Raw genomic sequence first — 23,138 nt, forward strand, 5'->3', positions numbered from 1 at the left:
CAAACATGCAGCTTTCACGAGATCGGAGTCATGTGGATTATTGTGATGTTTTTATCAGCTTTTATTGTGACAGAACCCATTCGCTGAAGAGGATTGATTAGTGTAATGCTACAGTTCTCTAAATCTGTTCTGATTAATAAAAAACTAATTTACATCTTTGATGGGTTAGTTAATTTTAGACACGTTTCAATTTTGAAAAGTTTAGGTTTATTTTATTTTCAAATGTGTACAACTCTTGTTTGTTGTATACACTGTGAGTGAGTCTAAAAGTCACTAAAATTATTTGAAAAGGTTTTTTTTCTTCTTTTTTTATCTTTAAAATAAGGATGCATATATATGTAAGAGAAAAGGTGTCTAAAATTATGGGACAGAAATCTAATTTTAATCACACATACATCTGTGTCACTCTTCCCTTCATATACATTTAACGGCTAAATTCAGTCATCATCTTTCCACTCTTGGTGTTCCTTCCGTGTGAAAGCTGCTCTTTTCCATTCAACAGAAACCATAATAATAACTAACTGCTGAATTCTGGTTTGCCTGTGTTGTAATAACACTGGTATGTTAGAATTTGAACGTGGTTCTCCTTTCACACTGAACAAAAACTACCCTATTATTAGTTCTTTCAAAAATAGTTCTTAAAAAATTCTTGAAACTCCTGCAAACCTACAAAATGAGAAACTGGGAAGGATATTCGATAATGACTCCGTTTTGTTTGATAAACAAATGAAATGCAAGTAGTAATTCACAAAAAATTCTTGACTGTCTGTTATTTTGTTCTTTCTTTAATGAGTGAATTCAGTGGTCTCAAATTGTTGATTTCAAATGACCAACAATGAAGTGATCAGAGAAAATTATAACTACAAAATTTCACTCAACTTGCAGGAAAAAGTTATATCACTTAAGACTTATGGAATATGGCACACTGGTTATAGTGACTACTTTTATGATGAATGGTGTTTTTATAGTTTAAAAAAATATTCGTTTAAAAATAATAGTTTTTTTTTTTAAGCTTAAAAAGCTCCAGTCCCATCATTGTTCGTATATGAAAAAGAGCGACTATAGCATTTTTTTTTAATTTTTTATTTAATTTCCCCTTTTGTGTTTCACGGGAGGAAGGAAGTTGTGCAGGTTTGTAATACCACGAGGGTGAGTAAATGGTGACAGAATTTGAGATTTTTGTGAACTAGTCCTTTAACTTTGGTAGATACACATCATCTCGCATGCACACAAATCTATGCCCATGTCTCTGATGCATGCATTATCTGTTGTTCTGGGTCTTTTTCTATATTTCTCATCTCATCTTTCTCAGACATCCTCCGGAATTCCTCTTCTTTCTCATAATGTCTTTTTTTTTCAATCCCTGTAGCATTTTCTGTTTATCTTCCTTCTTTGTTCCTTATGCTTGCTTGCTTAGGTCTGTGTATTAGATTATGTGAGTATGAATGAGAGTGTGTGTGAGGTGTTAATTTATGGTGGTTTCAGTGTGAGCTTGTGTATTTGCATGAATTTGTGTAGCTGAGACATACAACTCCGGAGGTCATATGTAAAGCTACTTAGCCTGGCATGCTTCACTTGATGCACGCACATCTTTGCACGTATATCATGCTCTGTGAAACCCTTTTTACACCTTTTTCTGTTTCCGGTGCAAAAACAACTGTTAAATGAAAAACATTATGCATACTGATAAAAACAGTCATCATTCAAAAAAAAGTAATAATAATAAATCATTATTTATATACTATTACATCTATAGAAAAAAATACCAGATAAGAATACAAAACAAATAATTCAAATAAATTAAATAAGACAAAAAAGTCTTATTTAATTTAAAAAAAAAATTAAAAAAAAAGTCAAATATATTTAAAATAATAACATTTAGGCATCTCAACATTATAATGTACACTATGAAACATAAATAAAGATTTGATCCCTAAACTCATAAATGTAAAATGCAAAATTGGTAAGATATTTCTACATTTTACAATAACAAGAATCTCTAAAATTCATAAATTAATTCAGAAATTATGTTACGTTTTTGTGGACTCTCCTTTTCTGTTTCTAGTCTTTTGTGAGAGTTGTGTGTGGGTCCTCGGTTTCTCCCGAATAGTGAAGCTGCCCGCTGTTCTTGACAAAAAGCCTTCAGGTCCAATCAGTTTGTTGCCCTCCCAGCATGCTCTGCACATTTCATTTCTTCCCCACAGTGACTTAACGATTTTGAGATTCAGCATTGGTGCTCAGGACAATTGAGAGACTCGTACACAACAGTTACAAAAGATTGCAAGCAGTCATTGATTCTCAAGGAGACGCCACATGATAACAAGAACCGGGCATATGCAAGGTTTTGAAAAAGATAATTTGTGTAAATTAAACTTTTTTTTCTCAAACTATTAGCTCACTTGCTTCTCTCTTCTTGGTTCATTTAGACTAAGACGCGATGGAAGTGTTGACATGAGTCATTTAGCCTGATTTGTGAATAGGTTCTTTAAAAGAAGTCATGAGAACCACAAAGAGCTGAATTATTCAGACATCACTACTTTAGGGCATAAAACTGAAACAAACAAAATTGTAAAACATTGCCAACATATTTCAAAGGGATAGTTGACCTTATCTGTTATGTTTTACTCACCCTCAAATGATTCCCAACCTGTTCTTTATCTTTATCACAAAAGAAAATATTTTGAAGAATGTTGGTAACTGAAAAGTTGATGGTAGCCATTTTTTTTCACCATACTGTGGAAGTCAATGGCTACCATCAACTGTTCAGTTACCAACATTCTTCAAAATATCTTCTTTTGTGTTCAACAGCTGAGAAAGCCTCAAACAGGGTTGATTTTGCTTGTTTTTTTTTTTTTTTTCTAAACAGGAAAGAGTTGATTTTTTTGTATGTATCCATAGAAATTAAATCCTGTTCACATCAAGAATGATTACTATAAACTACAACAATAACTATATTAGCATCCACATCAACATACGATAGCGGTTTATTATAAGTGTGTGCTCTTTCATCTGCTGCTTTAAAGCAGGATGCTGATTGGCTGTCAATGTTTATAGTATTCATTGGATGGAAAAATTATTCTGAAAGTGGTGTGGACTCTGCTATCCTTTTAAATTGAGTTAATTAGTTTTTAACTGAATTTACAGTTATTGTTACTGGTGTGAATGGCCTTTAATATGTATTTAACTTAAGTGTAGACTTACAAATTTTTGAATAATACTTGTTTTCTGTATGAACTGAATCAGTTATTCATTCATTCATTACGTTGTATAGCCAATAAGCCTGAAAATAAGCTACTAAACTGATAAACACACACACACACACACACATGCACTTAAGCACACAAGGCTCAGGGTTAATCGCTTAAATATGTGTTGAATTAACATTGTCATGAGCTAAAGTGATGAACTGAAGAGTGTGGAACACACATCTTAAGGGGGTAGTTAGCATGGCAATGGCCCACGCACCCGTTCTAGCGCTACTACTGCTAGCGATTAGCGTACACACTTGTGCTGCAAAGATTACACACCGGGACACAGCTGCATTCTGCCACAAGCACTCATTCACAGACAACTTTTTCTCATTGTAGCTATTAGTGTTGGGTCCTTTAAACCACAAAATTTCAGACAATACTGTGGTGGTTCACCTAGCCACTTCTGTGATGGTTTTATATAGTGAGTAGTCTTTTTGATTTAATAGTGTGGTTTGGCACACTAATGCATTTAACCTTAATATATTTCTGTGGTCAGATGTGATTGTTAAATCCCATGCATGTACAGAATGACTGCATGTGTATGTTTAAAATTATTTAAACTCATTGTTATGCTTGTATAAAAAAAAATGAAAGTTTGGATATTACATTATTAAACCCTAAATATTAATAGTCTAAATGTAGTATTTTTTTTGGCAGCAATAATAATATCCTAAAACCAGAAACCAGCCAAATATCCTGATTAAGCAATGACCTTTTCTGCTGTTAAAAATACTATCCTGGATGTACTAGCTGTTGGCAGGCAAACAGGAAATCATATCATCCTCTTCAGAGACACAGGACAGGTTGTTTCTACTGAACCAGTGAGTCAGTATCACAACGCTTTAACACAGTGTTTTGTTCCCCTTCCTCTCTTGAATAATTGCTTTGATTACACGAGCGAGGGAAACTCTTTTAAATCTGTCCCCGCTGTTTATAGAAGAGTTGTTGGAAGATATGCAAATCTGCTTTTGCAAAATGAATATTTGCATAGAGACTCCCTAGTGCAGAAAAGAGGAAACGCAAACCGGCTCATGTGTCTCTCTTTGAGTTATTGTAAATTATGCATTTCTTTATTTGATCTGAACAAGTCGGTGCAGCCAAAAGAAACAAAAGAAAAAAGGCCACAAGGGACTTTACACTATTAACATCTACATAGACACAATCCCATAAGAAAGAAAAATAACAAATGAGATCTTGTTAAGATCCTTCTTGTTTCTACAAAGCAATGATATTAAATAGAGCAAATGTCAGCTGTTTCTCCTGAAAAATCAGTTAATCTGATTAATGTTCTCAAACTGTGGTCATATTTGCCAATGTAATAAAGTCTGTAATAAAAAGACGCTATATAGAATTTTAGAAGCAACATTTAAACCACAATGTAATACATTTACCACAAGATGCATATTTTAAAAAGTAAGTGTTATAGTGGCTGTAATTAGTAGTTAGTGGGCAACTTTAAAAGAGAAAATAATAGATATAGGAAGATGCATCCTGTTTAAATGGAAATGGCCAGAAAACTAGTCTCTGACGCCTGAGCTTCTGTTATTAAAAAAAGCATGATGATAAATTTAAAGTGTATCTGTAAAAATAGTTGCTCTATTGCAGTCTGTAAAGCATCAAGGGGAAATACAGACAGCACAATGACAGAGCAGATACACCGCAAAACAAATCAAGTTTACTCACTGTTGTTTCCTCCAATTGAACCATAAATCTTACTCTCTTTAATTATAATGTAATAACTAATACTAACTTGCTCAGACTCTGAAAAGATTTTACATAACCCTGTAAATTTAAATAAAATAAAACAATGCATTACAGAAGTAAAATGTGTTGCAAACACCACTTCAACTAATGGAATAAGCAGAAATATTTGAATATGTAATAAATGTATAATAATAATCGTATCGTAATACATTATCTGTAAATTGTATGCTTTTCTGGAAAAAGTGATCTAGATTGAAGGGATTTGTAGTTATTTACTGGAAACAAGTCAACTGTATTGAATTATGTTTTGTTGTTAACATCTGTTAAAATCATTTTATTATATGCATGTAAAATATCTCTTTAAGATAAAACTTTTTAAATTAATCTTATTCAACAAAAATATGATCTTTTCTTAAAAATAACATTTCACAAGTAGGATTAATGGCCTTAAATAATAAACAAAAAATTATATATTTTAAAATTTAATATAAATATATCTAAATTTGCATTCGGCATAGTATGCCAAAATATTCAGTCATTGTAATATCATTATGTCTTTTTGGCATATTCTTGTTCATATTAAAAAGTCAGTATTGAATTTACTTTGAGCCTTTACATACAATAAAATTCAACTGTTTCTACTCCTGCCTCTCTTTCTTTCACTCTCTCTCTCTCTCTCTCTCTCTCTCTCTCTCTCTCTCTCTTTGTTTACTCAAATCCTTCGTCAGGGCAGAGATCACACCCACATGAGTGCGATCATGTGTTATTGAGCGAAGCAGTCGTGACGTAGCAGGGCAGAGACACTATTTGGCTCTCAGAGTCAAGCTAAGTCAACAACATAGGAACTTCTGCAGTGTGAATTCTGCTGATGCTAGCGTACAGTTTTGTACGAACGGTGCACAACTTGTTATGATTAATGTGTTGTTGTTCTTCTGTAACACATAACTGGGTAGCACTTTACTGTAAGGAAGTACTGTGTACAATCGTACAAAAGCAAGATGTTTGGAGCTGTTTAGACATTCCAATGCAGGAACTGACTTCTTGTTATATACATTTGTAATGCATAAATGAATATTTTATGTGGCTGACACCATGGGGCAGGAAGTAGGGAGATGTTTGAGAGAGAGGAAGTCTATTAAATGGTATATCCTTATATCTGTTGATGTTAGAGTGTGAACTGATGTTTGAAACAACCATGTTTTCAAGCATCAAAACAAAAGTTTAGCTTCATTATATTTTTTCGAATGCATGCTGTTGTAAACCACTAGTTTTGAAAATATTATAAAATTTTGTATGACCACTTATTCTTTTATGTCTTTTAGGAAGTATGTTGTACGCGGTTTCATTTTTATATATATTGAATGTTTTGTAAATATATCTGTTTACATAAAGATATCCCTCAGTACGTTCTTTCATTTTTAAATACATATATCTGTTACGCTGAATGATGAACAATTATTTCACCCATATTTTGAAATTTTATTTTCACAAAATTATGTGAACCATAAAGTAAAAGCTTTCTTTTAATTTAATATACTTTTTGTGCATATAAAATCACTTTTGTTTATTTTATTTGATGCAAACGGCAAAAATAGGATATTGACCCGTGTACAGTGGGCTACAAAAGAGAAGATAAAGCCAGAAAATAGAGTTATATTAGTTGTAATATTAATAGGGGTTATTAATGTAAAAACCACAAACACACACGCATGCACACACACACACAAACAAAAAAAGATAAAATCAAATAGCAACATAATTCTATGCACGAAAGTGTGAATTGTATGTGAATTTGAATTTCTATCATGCAAAACTCTACACCCACTCTTTCTTCATCTCTTTCAGCTATTAAAGAGAAGAACAGTGACTGGACTGAGTTTCTAATCAAAGAGCTCACAGGTTCACGGACAGCACCGGCAAACCTGCTTGAAGGGGTGAGAATGACATTTGTGTTTATGTCTACATTTATATGTTAAATGTACAAAAGTAACTGTTCTTAACATTAACAAATTAGTATCTACAGCATCTACAGCAGAAGTGTCAAACACCATATTTCCAGCCCTACACATGGAACAAACACTGGGCCAAATATTATTATTACTGTAGTATTAGCCATATTATCAAGTGACAGATACATTTATGCCAAATACCATAATTCTGTTTATTAGCTATATAATTACTGAGAACCTCTAAATCATTGCTAAAAGGAAAGCCAAATTGGCCTTAATCAGGGCAGACGCCATATTTAATTTAACCTTAATTAAAACAAGACTTAAAAAAAATGTGTAAATGATCATTTGATGGGCTTGCTCAACACAGACAATGGTTTCCTGTGATTGTCTGTGATTGTAAGTAGGGACGTAATGATTAACTGTGAGCCGGTCGAAAATCGATTCAAATATGAGATGATATAAAAAAAAGGTTGAGATGCCAAACAAATCGCGATCTTGAGGTGGAACTGACTGTTTTTAGAAAAGAGTATGTGGTATTTTCTTTTCATCTTGCCTCTGAACAATGCATTTTAAAGTAGTGTTTATAGACGGTTTCAACGGCAACAACAAAAACAAACTTTACTGCATATGTGCGCTTTTGTGGACCTAACTTAACTTCCAGTAGACTTCCAAATAGAATCAATAACAACAGCCAAGTCCCTCTAGAGTGATTTTTTTTTTTTTTTTTTTTGATAACAAACAAAATATGTTTGCTGCGTAGATCAGGCAGACTAAATGAAAATGCTAATTCATTCTTTGCCAGCAGGAGATGTTTTAAAGCATAGACATAAAGTGCGAGAAATAGAGGTTTCCCCAGTAACAGCTGTAAACAAAGCAGAGCTGGTACGCTCACACGCTGCTTTATCAGGCATATAACATGCAAGTCTTCCTTCAGAAATACAGCGATATAAAAACACCTGTGCCTCGTTTTAATATTTAAACATATAAATGTAAGGAATTATTATCATTAAACGTGCAGTGCATAATTAACGTTACTCATGTTTATTCAACGAAGCCTTTTTGAAAATCGATCAGTTTTAAAATTGTGGCGAGTCTCCAAAAATAAATAAATGTATTGGAAACATATCCCGCAGCACAACCACCTGAGCCCAACTTCAGTCTACTCATCGCCTTGACTTTAACTGCGTTTTTAGAAGGTTTTTATGCTTTACAATTTCACAAAACTAAAGTCAGAACATTGTTTTTGCTTCAAATTTCTAATTTATACAGTCAAATTTAGAATAAAAACTACTCATGCTGCATGTATTTTGCATCTTTGTGTGGATCATGATTAGAATCCAGTTAGTGCCTCTAATTAAAAAAATGGAAAGTGCAGACAAAGCTTTAGTTTGTTCATATTAACCCTTTAACTGCATGCTCAACCAAATGGTTGATTTGTCACTTTATGGTAAACGTAGAAAAGCTAAGCTAATGTTTTCAGATAATCCTTTTTGCTGTCAGAATGTACTATTTGCTGAGAAATATAACTTTCTGATCATTCATTATAGTTCATATTTTCTGATTTCCATAGTATGTGTATGAATTCCGGTACTTCTGCCATAAAGTGACATATCAACCATTTGGTAGAGGCCGATATTTAAAAAATTATGGGACGTGTTGAAAAAAAATACATTGAGTGTGGTAACTAATGACATAAGGAGATAAGAAATGCAAACAAAAAAATTTTCAAATGCTTTTTTCTTGGTGGGGCAGTTAAAGGGTTAAGGGATTTATTTTATTTGTGTAACTTGTTTGATTCAGGGTTTGTTTTTAAATTTCTATTTAGTTTTGTTAAATTTCAATTTCACAAAGAAACGTGCAGCAATAGCCTAATAAAATGACGTTTTCATTTACTATATAAATCTCATTTTGTAAAAAATAAATAAATAAATGGTGAGAAAATCGAATTGTGAAACCTAAATCGTGGATCAAATCGAATCATGAGTTGAGTGAATTGTTACATCCCTAATTGCAAGACAATAATAAATATGAAAACAAAAAACACAGATTAAGTATTAATTACCAGTGTTTGGAATAACGGCGTTTAAAAGAACGGCGTTAGGTAACGACGTTATTTTTTCAGTAACGCGGTAATCTCACTAATTACTTTTCCTGTCATTACAACGCCGTTAACGTTACTGAACTTTAAATGATTTAATGATTTAAATTGATTTAATAAACTATGCAATCCGAATGCACCCCTGGCTCACACAGCGAGTGAGCAGGTGGGTTAATAATGAGATAAGCGAATATGATTGGCTAAGGCAGAGTCATGTGTTTCATGGTAGCCAATCAGAGCCAGTGTTATTACACACATGCCGGCACATGCGCCAGCGCCAGCAGCGCCAAACACACACACACACGCAACAGCTACACAGAGATTCGCAGCAGCAGCAGAAATGGCAAGTCAGGAGCAATCCGATGAAAAGTTGGCATTTTCAAGGTGGAGATATAAGCACTACTTCAAATTAATTGTGGTCAAATGCAAGAACGTGCATGTAATGTGTACATGTAATGTGTGACACGCATCTACAAAGCTAGTGGCCAAAAACACTTTTCTTACAAAGATTATACTTGAAGTGCAAGATAAAACTCTTGACGTGCAATAAATATAGAAAGTTATGTACAAACACCTGTCTGTTATACTCATTTCAACTGACTTGTGAAAAGTGCAACAAAAAAAAGGACAAATTCTCTGACATATGGCAACCTTTTTTTTTTTTTTTTTTTTTTTTTTTTTTTTTTTTTTACAGTAATGCAAATAGTTACTTGCCATGGTAACGAGTTACTTTTATTATAGAGTAATTCAGTTACTAACTCAGTTACTTTTTGGAACAAGTAACTATAACTAATTACTTTTTTAAAGTAACGTTCCCAACAGTGTTAATTATACACCTAATGTTGTGCTTTAATGCTTCATTTTTCATTAAAAAGAGAAAGAAAGAAGAAATTGTCCAGTACATCCATCTTTTCAACCCCAAATTATGCATTTCATGTCATCATTTCTCCAGACTCTGAAAGTAAAAGTTTCTCAGGAGGGTTCAAAGGCAGTATAGAATCACTGTTAAATTCCCAATTCTTGTTATATGATTTACTTGAATAATATTATTTCTTTGTCTCTCTCTTTCTCTCATCTTAGCCATTAAGAGGTAAAAACACAGTGGATCTGATTGTGGTAGGCTGTGTTTTAGAGGTGCGTGATGCATGTGAACCCAACGTGTACTGGGCAGCACGAGTCAAGAGTAACATCGGTGGACGTTTATGTCTCAGCTATGTTGGATTAAATGACCCCGCCTACGACATGTGGATGTTTTACCTTGACACCAGGCTCCGCCCCCTGGGTTGGGCCAAAGAGAATTATCTATCAATCAAACCACCCACAGGTAAGAGTATGAAGCTGTATTTGATCGCTCTAAAGTGACTAAACTAGACTCTAAAATATAGTCATTTTAATTAAACTAAATGTTACATTAACCATGTCCTCTTTTTTAATTCAAAGTTTTGAGTTAAAGCGGTGCTATTCATAGCCATACTTTAAAAACAAAATTTTTAGGCTTCCCCTCCCATATGCAAATTGTTCTATTGCACAATTGCCAAGCTCTGTGTGCAGCCTGTCTGACTTCCACTCTCTAATTATCATGGATCTGAATTCACATTTCCTTAGAGGAAACCTTGCAAATACATTCAGAGTAACTTGTTCAGACAAGTTCTCTCAAGATCTTGCCTTTCTGTCAGATATGCTTATGAAATCTGTAAGGAATAACTCATGACAACAGTTACATTTTTAAAAATGAATGTGCACCCACAGTGGTAATGCAATGATTTGTTTACATCTGAGGTGTGCATTCATTTGTATTCAATGGGCAGGCAGGAACCAGTTATTCAACTTATTATATTGTTAACAGATGTTTATCTCAATTCCTTTTTTCAAGTTGTTACTAGTTCAAAAGCATTGCTTTAGAATTTGCATTGATGACTGTTTCTAAGCAGTTATATTGAGAAGAGTGAGTGATCGAGTCAGTGTGATTACCTGCATCTGTCGTGGCTCTTAACACTGTCGAGAGGTAGAGACAATGCCACAAATAGCAAAGCAATTCATTTAACTACATTTTCATGACTACATGAAACTACATGAAAGTACAGAATGATTGATGGATGGATAAATGTACAGAATGATTTAGGGGTGAATGGATGGAAGTACAGAATGATTTATGGATGGAGGGTGGAAGTGCAGAATGCAGGATGGATGGATGGATGGATGGATGGATGGATGGATGGATGGATGGATGGATGGATGGATGGGAGTACATAATGTTGGATGGATGGATGGAAGTACAGCATGCTGGATTGATGGATGGAATGCTGGATGAATGGAAGTACAGAATTATTTATGGATGAATGTATGGAATGCTTTTGCAATTACAGAATGATTGGCGGAAGAATGGATGTATAGAAGTACAGAATGCTAGATGGATGGATGGGAGTACAGAATAATTGGGGGTGGGCGGGTGGGTGGGTGTATGGATGGATTGATGGATGGATGGATGGATCGAAGTGCAGAATGATGGATGAATAGATAAACAGAGCTAGAGATAGATGGATAGATAGTGGTTTAATAAACAGTTGAATAAATACTTGGTTGAATTGATGAATAACTGCATGGATGGACGGATGGATGAATATATAACTGGATGAACAGTTGGATGAATTAATTCTTTAATGGATGGATGGATGGATGGATGGGTAAATAAATATTCCAAATAAATATTTGGAGAGATGGTGGATTGATAAATATTTAGTAAATAATTACTTTAATAAATGGAGAGGAAGGATGGATGGGTAGGTGAAGGATGGTTTGATGAATACTGTAAATAAGTGGATAGATGGATTATGGATGGATTGAGGGAATAGCTGGAGGGATGAAGTATTGTTAGATGAATACATTTGTGGATGGATGGATGAATGGATGGATAGTTGGATGAATAAATATTTGTATTTACAGTATGGATGATGGATGGATTGATATAGCTGGATGAGTACATGGATGGATGGATGAATAGTTGGATGAATAAAAAGGTGCATAGGTGGATGGCTGAGATTGTTTCTCTCTTTCTCTTTTAGATCTGTGTGATTTGAGGAGCAGCTCAGAATGGACTGAAGCTTTAGAAGAAGCCACAGCCGAAGCCTTGAAAAGTCCCCTTCCACTGGAGGTTTTCAAGGTATGTATGTGTTTCAGGAAAGTTGGAGCAATGGGGCACTGTATTACACAAAGCTCTTGATAAATTTCACAACTGATATCTGTATGTGTGTGTTCCAGGATCATGCTGACCTACACACACACTCCTTCAGGCCAGGAATGAAACTTGAAATGGTGACACCCAAAGAACCCTTCCACATCTGCCCTGTGTCTGTAACTAAAGTAAGTTTTGTTCTCACACACACACACACACACACACACACACACACACACAAACACACACACACTAGATGAAGGGTTATGCTAGAGGTTATAATTACTAGCCACCTACCCTAACATCAGACTCTCTCTCTCTCTCTCTCTCTCTCTCTCTCTCTCTCTCACATCATGTCTTTCTGTTCTGCAGGTCTATAATGAATGCTACTTTCAGATCACAGTTGATGACCTCACAGCTGAAGCCACTCCCACATGCGTGGTGTGTCACGCTGATTCACCGGGCATCCTGCCAGTGCAGTGGTGTCTGAAGAATGGTGTTGGACTGGAGAGGCCACAAGGTGGGTGTGACAGTGTTAATGGGATTTTTGCTCTATTCAATTCATTTTTAACTTAATACGAGTCTTTATCGATGCTGTTTGCCTATTATCTCTTTTTTATTTTCCGTCAGTGTGGTATGTATTTGTATTGCCCAAGCATTTGCACTGCTGCATCAGAGGATAAAATGAGTAAAAGCATTGGAAAATAATAATGGAAAATAAAGCTAGAAATACAAATAAAGTACAGTATATATATATTATATTTGCATAATTAAATATTTATATATAACATTAATAATAATGATAATTTCTTATAAAACAATTATCAAATATAATAAAGGATGAAAGATACATGAAAATACAGTACATACTGTATGTGTGCATATATATATATATATATATATATATATATATATATATATATATATATATATATATATATATAGTACAATCAAATTATATTTGCTTATAATATGTCTCTCTGTTTCACTCTCTTATCATCTCTCTATCTCATCTGGTTTTTCTCGATGTCCCAATTTCTGTCAGGTTTTGAGTCACAGGACTTCGATTGGGCGGACTATCTCAAACACACTGGCACTGAAGCAGCTCCAGACGTGTGTTTCCCAAACGTAAGACACTATCTCTCAAATGTTTCCCCAGAGCTGGCTCATCTTTAGATGACCATGCGTACGGTTTGGTGAAATCTGAACAAAACTTTGGGGCAGTGTTAATTTTGACACGAAAATTTAATTTAGTTTTAGTCTTAGTCTTTTGACTATAATTCTTTTTAGTTTTAGTCAAGTTTTAGTCATCTGATTTGTTTTAATTTTAGTCTTATTTTAGTCGACTAAAATTGCTTGGTATTTTAGTCGACTAAAATTGCTTGGTATTTTAGTCGACTAAAATTGCTTGGTATTTTAGTCGACTAAAATAAGACTAAAATCAATAACAGATTTACTAGACAACTTTTTACAGCTGGTATAGGAAACAAACTTATGAAACACAAATTCAACTTTATTTCAACACAACTGTGTCTTTATTTCGATTCAAAAGCTTTTATGCAGCAACAAACACTGTCATGATAATGTAAACAATAACTAGCTGCCAACTGACCATCAATAAAAGAAAAATAAAGTTAGGTCCAGGACCTTAAAGCTTTCAGCTGAGCTGAACAATAAGTGCATACATTTAAAGTAAATATTTAATAAGTTGGCAGCTAGGTGGATAAAAAAAAGTAACAAGATTTTATAAGGTATTCATTTGTCTAGCAATATTGTATGTTTTAAATACTACAATATTGCTAGATTTGTATGTATAATGATAGGATGTGAACATTCATGTTTCACATGACTAATATAGAAATATTTGTGATATTGTCAACAAGTAGAACATTATAAAATATACTAAACATTAGTATTAATCAAATGTATGTATCATAATATTACGTATTAGTATTGTGCTCTCATCTAACTTGAAGAAGGGGCTATTTTACAGTAGCTACTTTTCAGTTCGTAATATTTAATGCTACAACATCTATGCACTGCAGTCTTCCAATTTTGCTTAGCTCAATAAACAAAAGAACATCATTGTGAAATTACATTTGAGAAAATGTCCAGGTGGCTCGTCTGTAAATGTCTTTTCAAATTGGTTGTGTTCTTGCCACGAATGAGCGCTCCGCGTGCTTTACACTTTGTTTTGTTTTGTTCGTCGTCAAACGTGAAGTGAGCTGTGGACATTTTGTCGCTCTTTTAGACATCACCTCTTCGAATGCCGTCTTCCCGGGAGCTCATTTAAAAACTGAAAACCTTCGCTTCACGTCTCAATAAGTCAGGCTCGGATTGGTTCTCTTCTCTCATGCAGTCTCACCTGTTATGTTTTGCCAGTTCTTTTGTTCATTCCTCACATCTCTCCCGTCTGCTGATTTGATTTTCGTCACGGCCTATTTTCGTCTCGTCCTTTATTCGTTGACGATAATGTCAATCAATTTAGTCATAGTTTTAGTCTCCATCAGTGCCTTCTATTTTAGTTTTCGTTTCGTTTTCGTCCGCAAAAATATATTCGTGACGAAAATAATGACGAAAATATTTAGTCAACGAAATTAACACTGCTTTGGGGATTTCTTCTTATTTAGATAAAGTCTGATGAAAATGTGGCAAGTATTGGGTTTCCCCACTGCAATGCTGATCACATTGACACACACAAGGTGCTAAAAGATTATTTTGGTTTTGTGAGAAATACCCCTCTGCTCTTGTGTTTCCCAATCCTCATAAAGTTCAAAGTTCAAACAACATTTTCGGGGGCTATAAAATAAGATGATTTCCTGGTAAGGCATACATGTCCTAAATCTAACTTTGTTTTGGTTAAACAAAATAATATATGAATAAATACATCAATAAAATCTATCTATCTATCTATCTATCTATCTATCTATCTATCTATCTTTTTATCATTAGAATATTTTAAAGTATATATTTACTATGTATTAACTTGATGGTGTCTTTTGTCCACCTTATATTACTTTGTATTACATAAATCTTAACATAAATATTTGTAATTATTTAAAATTGGTAAATATAATAAGCATACATAGTCACAAAGCAGCATTATATGTGTGTCTGTGTGTTTTTGCAAAATGAGAGGGATCATACAAAATGCATGTTATTTTTCATTCAGCATTGTCCTGAATAAGATATTTGCATTAAAAAATGTTGCATTAAAGATATATATCTTAGTTTGTAAAATCAGTATATTATCCACTGTATACCTCTAGTCTCTGACATGTAAGCTAATCTTAATTAATAATGGTAAATAATTTTTTTGCATCATAAATGTTACAGCTGGAGCACTGACCAATCAGCATCCAGCACTGGAATTTTAAAGCCCATGAAATTCCACAAATTATTTTGGGATTTGAGATAAAAGCTGCGACTGCAGGCTTGTTCGCAGTTTATTTTGCACCAGTTATTGGATCTAAATGGTCATAAGTTCTATAAATCTGTTCGCTATTATTTTGGTGGATATATTAACCTGTTTGTTTTCATTTATTGTGATATGCATTGTTTCATGTAACTGGACACATGGCGCTTCATCTCTGACCTGTTTTTTCTGCATTGTGTGTGATCAGGCGTCTCAGAGCAGGGGCTTCTCTAAGGATATGTGGCTTGAAGCTGTGAATCCACTCCAACCTTCCGAACTCTGCGTTGCTCGAATCACTCAGGTCAAAGGTCGACTTCTCTGGCTCAGACTGGAAGGTAGGAATAAACACAGCATGTACTGTATGTTAACCTTCTTTGCTTGTTATTCAATAGAAATCTTCCAAAGCTATGAGCTTGAAGTAAATACCAAAGGATATGACATACTGACATATGGTTGACATAGTTTTCACCTCTGCTGTCTGTCTTTGTCTCGAGGTCTGACCAAGCCGTTACCGGATTGTATAGTGGATGTTGAGAGTATGAATATCTTCCCTGTGGGCTGGTGTGAAGCTAACGGCTATCCACTAACACATTTACAAAAGACAGTCTGTGAGTCTTATGGATTCTTTTATGTCTGTGACCACAACATATGCTCTCAGCTTGACATTTATTGATTTATTGACATATAATTGGCTTCTTTTTGGCTTTTTTAACCACACAACCCTAAAACAAATCACAATGCAATGTGTAAAATCAAAAATTTGGAAAAATAAAAGACCCAGTCAGGTCACACTTTATTTTAGGGTCCAATTTTCACTATTAACTAACCATTAACTATGACTTTTGCTTCAATTAACTCCTTATTTGCTGCTTATTAATAGTTTATAAGGTAGTTGTTAAGTTTAGGGTATTGGGTAGGATTATGGATGTCATGCATTATATTATAGTTATTAGTGTGAATTGGACCCTATACTAAAGTTGCTTATGCATTGCTATTTGTAAATTAATTTTTTATACACATTTTTGTATAGTTAGACTGGAAAATCCATGGAAATTCTCTGGTGAAAACTTTTGAAGAACACTGATATTTCATGTTAAAATATTTGATTTGAAAATATATACGGCTATGCTTTACCAATGAGATCAGTGCAACAGGATGACAATATACTGTAAACCAAGACAACTTTAATAAACCTGTTGCATGTCACCTCTCACTTATACAGATCATACCTTACTCTGCTCTTTGAAAGCAAACCAAACAAGATTTTTTGTAACCATTTTATGGTATTTTCAGAGAACAGAGAAAAATCATAGAAATGTCCCTATTTTCCCCAGTGAGTCATGTTTTTGTATGGTATGTTTCAGGTCTGCCTCAGAAGAAGATTGCTGTTGTTCAGCCTGAGAAACAGTGAGTAGATGTACTCATGGACATTGTTAACCACGAGTCTTTCTGTTTGCATCTAAATGTGTCATGCATGTGACTCATCTACTTCTTGTTTCCTTCTGTTTTTGTTGTCCAAAATATATATTGATGCTGTATTTTTCTGTAGTTTTGAATAGGATGGTAATAACTTGATTTGGATTGATTAATTGATTGATTGATTATTTTAGGTTGGTCCCCTCACAGCCACCTGATGCCCCTCTTAACCTGTGCTCATCCATCGCCATGGACACAGGTTTTACATTATTTACTACATAGTCTACCTATAATTTCATTTGAGCCTTGCATTTACAGTACAGCCAATTCATTGTCAGCATTATAATCAGAACTGGATTTTATGCTAATCATTGCTATTGCGTGTATGCGTTGTCTAGGTTTGGTGAATGGAAAGTACTGTTGTTCTCAGCTCTTCATCAATCATCGCTGTTTCTCTGGTCCGTATCTCAACAAAGGCCGAATCACTGAGTTACCAAAGGCTGTGGGGCCCGGCAAGTGTGCTGTAGTCCTCAAAGAGGTACAATCCTTGCTTATATGGGTAGTTGACTTGTTGCCAATAATAACGAATTTTAGATGTACAGCATAAATTAATGTGTAGTTGCTGATTCTGCAAGCCCCCCCTCCCCAGTTTTTATCAACTATTTGCCTTCACTAGTTTGTTTTAAATAGGGTGTGATAATTTCATTGCCATTCTATATTTAAATGAGGTAATGAAAGTTATCCATCCACAATTATAGGCACTAGTCAAATAGTTTTAGATAAATTTCATATCAGCTGCCCAATAGCTGTAGTTCATATGCGCGTGTTTGTGTTTTTAGGTGTGTTTGAATTTGTTTGTATATATTTATGTAACGTGATTCATTAAATGAATATCATGATGTATTCATAGTGATGTTATTTTCTCACAGATCCTGACAATGTTAATAAACTCAGCGTATAAACCTGGCCGTGTGCTCAGAGAACTACAGATGGTGGAAGACCCACAGTGGAACTGTCAGGAGGAAACCCTGAAAGCCAAGTATGAACACACACACACACACACACACACTCATGTTAACTTAGTCATCTAATTGAGAATATACCAGAGACATTGATTCTTTTTTTTAAATCTAATTAAAATGTACCCAGACTAAACCTATCCATAAAAGAAAAGGTTTTGTATTTGCAGAATTAAAATAATTATAATTGATTTTTTTTAAACAGCAATGATAATTGGAGGATTTGTCAGACTTCGCTTACTCCCTATGATATAATACAAATGATCACATTGATGCAATTGTGTGATTGTGTGATGTAATTTTGTAATTGTATATATATATATATATATATATATATATAAATTGTGTGTGTTTTTTTTTTACTTTTTGATGTTGTTGATTGAGTTGAAGCTATAATTCACAATTAATTACAGTTCTATTGTAGTATATTAAAGTTCTATATAATAGTTGAAAAGAGAGAAATAATGACAGTTTAACAAAAAAATTACTTCTTTTGTATGGAATCCTGTTTCTGTCATGGTAAAAATGTTATTGTAACCTTTTATCCTTTTTATTTGATTTATTCTGACTTTTTTCTCACAATCATGAGTTTTTATCTTGAAATTTCGTTATTTATATCTCACAATTTTGAGAAAAAGTCTGAATTGATAAATATAAAGTCGGAATTCTGACATGTTACTGTATCTCACAATTCTGAGTTTTTTTTTGCAATTCTAACTTTTTCTGAGAATTGCGAGATAAAAACGTTCAATTATTAGTTAATTATTCAAAATTGAAAAATAAAAAATTACAAAATCAGAGAAAAAGTCACAATTGCGATGTGTTAACTGGCAATTACGAGTTTATAACTTTCATTTGTGACATAGGAAGAAAAGTCAGAATTGTTAGATGTTCACTTGCAATTGCGAGAAAGAAAGCCAAAATTCTGAGACAATTACCTTTTTTTAATTCCATGGCATTAACAAGCTTCCATACTTTTGTCTGATGACTTAAGCTAATCAATTCTTTTAACCTGTCCATTAAAAAGACTTGTGTGTGTGTGTGTGTGTGTGTGTATAATTCTAAAAGCAAAAATATATTACTGATAATTTAGCAAACATTCAAAATGAAAGTGCATTCATAATGAACTGAGCTTTCTTTCATTTGCATAATTAGATTTTAAGACAGCTGATGAGCAAAGTCATGTGAGCTGAACATCTAAAATGTTTCATCTTCATAATGTTTGTTTATAGATATAAAGGGAAAAGCTATCGGTCCAACATGAGGATCGTGCGAACAGCAGATCAAGTGTCAGAGTTTTGTCGTCGAGTATGCGAGAGACTTCAGTGTTGTCTGAATCTTTTCGGCCCAACAATCGTGTCCGACAAGTGCCCTGAAAACTGCTTCAGTCAGACCAAGACCAAATACAGTGAGTGTTTTACTCCTGTATGGTGATGGAAAGTAAAGTTTGCTCTAACTTGAAATTAAAATTACATATTTCACTTGAGCAAGGTATCATTTTCTCCAGAAACACACACAGATACACTGAGACTCACATGTGGTAGCTCTTGCTAACTGTGCGTGTACAATTATGCCTGATGTAGCATATTACAAGAAGAGGAAAGTTGGACGGCCAAGTTTAGGGGAGAATGCTCAGGATGGTGACATGACCAAACCAGCGCGACGGCGGAAGAAACGCAAGGCCATCTTTGTCCAGAAGAAACGGCGCACTTCCATTGTAGGATACCAAACCACAGAGTCACCTCAGGTCTGCCAAACCACACGAACACAGACAAAAACACACACTCAGAGACATTCACTTGCAACTACTGAAACTTAGTCTTGGGAAGTAAGCAAATGCAAGTGCATATACAGAAATGGGCATAAAAAATACATGAACATGTATTTAAAATAAAAAATACTGTTTGGAAAAATTTTAATCTTGTCCTAAGTAGGCAACTTTCTATTAAAATTCAGATTTTGCCCAAAAGCTTGACTGGCACTTTAAGATCCAGTGTAACCCTGTGCATGTGTCTTTAGGATAGCGATTACTACTATGATGATGAGGAAGAAGATTTTGAGGAGTGGGGCAGTGAGGTTAGTTCCAGCTCAACGCGTGAGGAGAACTCCTTCAAGGACGTCCCGAAGAGAGGAAGACCACCGCGCCGGGCTGCTCTCCAGCGCAGGGCGACCCATCCAGGGCCGGAGACATCAGACAGATCCTCTCCCAGAAGAACCACACGCTCGGTTTCTTACAGCCAGAACCAGACGGCCAAAAACACAAAGGTCAAATATCCACATAGACCTTTTGTGTGAATTCTTTCCCGAATGTAATATCTGTCATTTTTTATGTATGCCTAGCATTGAATTGCATTAGATTGAGTGAACTGTGCTTGTGTGCATATGTAGACTGAGAGTTTTGAAGAGGAAGATCGTCTGGTGTTAGAGAGGAATCCTCTGGAATGGAGCGTCTCTGATGTGGTTGACTTCATCACATCCACAGATTGTGCCTCTCTGGCAAAGATATTCCAAGAGCAGGTACAGTACCCTAACTAAACCATCATTTGGCCCGTTCCAATCAAGCTCTCAAGAAATTCATCAGATTTCTTAGTACAGTAAGAAAGATTAGAAAAGATTGATTATTTTACATTTTAAGATTTAATATGTCAGACTTCTGTAAATATGCTAAATACTGTAACATCTGTTCAGTCTTTTATTTTATTTCTGTAATTTAAATAGTCAAAGATTATGATTTTTATTGCTATGTAATTTAATTTTTTTCATAATTGATATTAATATATTGAAGCATATATATTAAAAGGCCAGACAGTGTTTTGTCAAAGATGATTATTTTTATTTTATTATTTTCTAAAATCCAGATACTCAAAGACTGATTGAGTTTTCTTTTAATCATTTGAAATGGTCAAAGATTGAGGTTTCAATCTGTGAACTGAAATAATCAATTATTATAATAATTGCACTAAATTATCAAAGTTTATGATGTTTTATTAGTGTTCTTATTCTTGTTATATATTATTCTAAATAAAATATATTTCTGTATACATTTTATTTTATTTTTCATTTTTTTCGTCATAAAATATTAGCATTGTTAGTTTTATATTGCAGGCTTTTTTATTTTATGAATGTTCTACACTGCAGCTTAGAAAACTCAAATGAAAATGCACTCAGATACACACCTACGAATCATACATTTGCTATCAGAGTGTGCAAAACTGAAGCAAACAAGAACAAGCAAAACCAGTAAAAACTATAAATCTAAAAAAATCATACCTTTTTTCCTTCTCAAGGACATTGATGGCCAGGCCCTGTTGCTGCTGACGCTTCCTACAGTCCAGGAATGTATGGACCTAAAGCTCGGCCCCGCCATCAAACTCTGTCATCAGATCGAGCGAGTCAAAGTGGCCTTCTACTCCCAGTTCGCTAACTAAGCTAACTTTCTGCCTCGGTGGACGTTAATCAACAGAGACCTATGTATTGTACTCAGGGGATGTAAAGAGTCATTCCATCCATCAGGAAGCCTCAGGTTGCCTCATACCGAATGGATTATTATTATTTTTTTCATCATTTGCCTTCAATATGAGATTTAGTCATGGAACATGACATTATTTCTGCTTTCCCTGCTAAAGAAAACCTACCCGGACTCCCAGTCTAGTCAAACTGGTGTTTAGAGGATTTGTTCGGATGGTTAGCTGGAAAAGTACCAAAAACCTCTTTAAAAGCCATCAAAATAGACCAGCCTGACCATGCTTCAACAACCTCACACTCTTGAAAATAAAAGATCCAAAAGGTTGCCATAGATAAGTTCTTCTTTCATTTTTTTCTTAGTGTGAATCAGATTTTAGAAAAAGAAATGTTTTCCACTATAAAGAACCATTTATGTTAAGCACTGATGCCAATAAAGAATCTTTATTTTTTAAGAGTGTAGTTTTTTTTTTTCATGATTGTGGTGAATCTAGAGGAGGTTTAGGAAATCCAGATGTTTCAGAGGACTGTTTAAATGTTTGGATGAAGATCTCGGTGGTAATAAGGACACATCTAAACTGTGAAAAACCTCCAACCCCTGAGTTTACTGCAGAACTATCGGAAATTTTATTAGTCTTTTAAGACCAAATGATATTTCTAACTGCAAATGACATATGAAGTATTAACTAATAATTGTAATATTTATTTTATTCTAAACTATTTTTATAATGTTTGTTTGGAGGTTAGACGCAATTTAACACCTGAAAAAAATCTACTTTTGGCAACTTGGGCATTATGAATTCGGGAATATTAGTAATATAAGAACTGATATTTAAATGAATTAAATGTATGTTAAACTTATGTTGTGTGTGTGCATGAAAGCTGGGGTTCATGCATTTACATATAAATCCACACATATCGATTTTCCCACGCCTTTTGTTTGTCGAATGCAACGTTTGTTTCTCTTTCAAATTCAAAGGCAATTATATTTCTGAGGAGCTGCCTTTTGTCACAGCTTATGTATATTGTATGTAAATGTAATTTGTGATCTATGCAAAACTGGATATGTTTTCTATATATTTTTTGTTGTAACGATTTTCTTAGTGATATATATTTTTACTTCACTCCGTTGTATGACACATACCTTGTTTACAAGTAGATTGTATTCAAAACTGATTAACTGCTGTTGAAATATTTTCAATCATCATTGTGTCCATTTTCAATGCTTAAAACGTTGCAATAATTAAATATGGTTCATGTTTGAAAGTCCCGGAAATATAAACTACACCAGCTGTCCATTATTTTGACTCGCTGCTCAGTTTGTAAATTCAAACAAAAATGGCATAGAGCATGCTTTCAGTGGAAGTCTACAGGACAAGGCACTTCTAATGGGATATTAAAGTGATTTTATTATATTAGTCTCTTGTATAACGTTTAATAACTGATGCTGAACTTGTGTATTTTAATGCAGTGTTTTGCCCTATAGGCTTTAATTGCAAATGCATTACTGTAAATCTACATATATTCTGCGGTTAATCAACAGTGTCACAATTTACAGAATCTGTATTTAACCTGAAACATTCCTTTTATTATTAAAAATAGCAGCGTGCATGGTTTTTCCTTATCTGTTAATTCCGAGAGAATTTGAA

At 34.1% G+C, this 23,138-nt stretch overlaps 1 protein-coding gene across 2 annotated transcripts in view; it reads left to right on the top strand.

Annotated features, from left to right (window-relative positions):
- Positions 1-22,902, top strand: part of LOC113048239 (scm-like with four MBT domains protein 2) — a 36,108-nt gene extending 13,206 nt beyond the window's left edge. For both annotated transcript variants that reach the window (XM_026209919.1, XM_026209920.1), the window contains 17 exons: positions 6,801-6,889; positions 10,086-10,329; positions 12,068-12,165; positions 12,264-12,365; positions 12,550-12,697; positions 13,223-13,305; positions 15,801-15,927; positions 16,087-16,200; positions 16,957-16,999; positions 17,203-17,267; positions 17,407-17,546; positions 17,938-18,047; positions 19,260-19,435; positions 19,611-19,774; positions 20,047-20,292; positions 20,416-20,544; positions 21,315-22,902. In XM_026209919.1, the coding sequence (XP_026065704.1) occupies positions 6,801-6,889; positions 10,086-10,329; positions 12,068-12,165; positions 12,264-12,365; positions 12,550-12,697; positions 13,223-13,305; positions 15,801-15,927; positions 16,087-16,200; positions 16,957-16,999; positions 17,203-17,267; positions 17,407-17,546; positions 17,938-18,047; positions 19,260-19,435; positions 19,611-19,774; positions 20,047-20,292; positions 20,416-20,544; positions 21,315-21,455 (2,219 nt within the window). In that variant the 3' untranslated portion in view covers positions 21,456-22,902. The remainder of the gene's footprint in view (positions 1-6,800; positions 6,890-10,085; positions 10,330-12,067; positions 12,166-12,263; positions 12,366-12,549; positions 12,698-13,222; positions 13,306-15,800; positions 15,928-16,086; positions 16,201-16,956; positions 17,000-17,202; positions 17,268-17,406; positions 17,547-17,937; positions 18,048-19,259; positions 19,436-19,610; positions 19,775-20,046; positions 20,293-20,415; positions 20,545-21,314) is intronic.
- The last annotated feature ends 236 nt before the right edge of the window (positions 22,903-23,138 follow it).

Source organism: Carassius auratus, chromosome 29, assembly GCF_003368295.1.
Source record: "Carassius auratus strain Wakin chromosome 29, ASM336829v1, whole genome shotgun sequence".
NCBI classification, from domain to species: domain Eukaryota; kingdom Metazoa; phylum Chordata; class Actinopteri; order Cypriniformes; family Cyprinidae; genus Carassius; species Carassius auratus.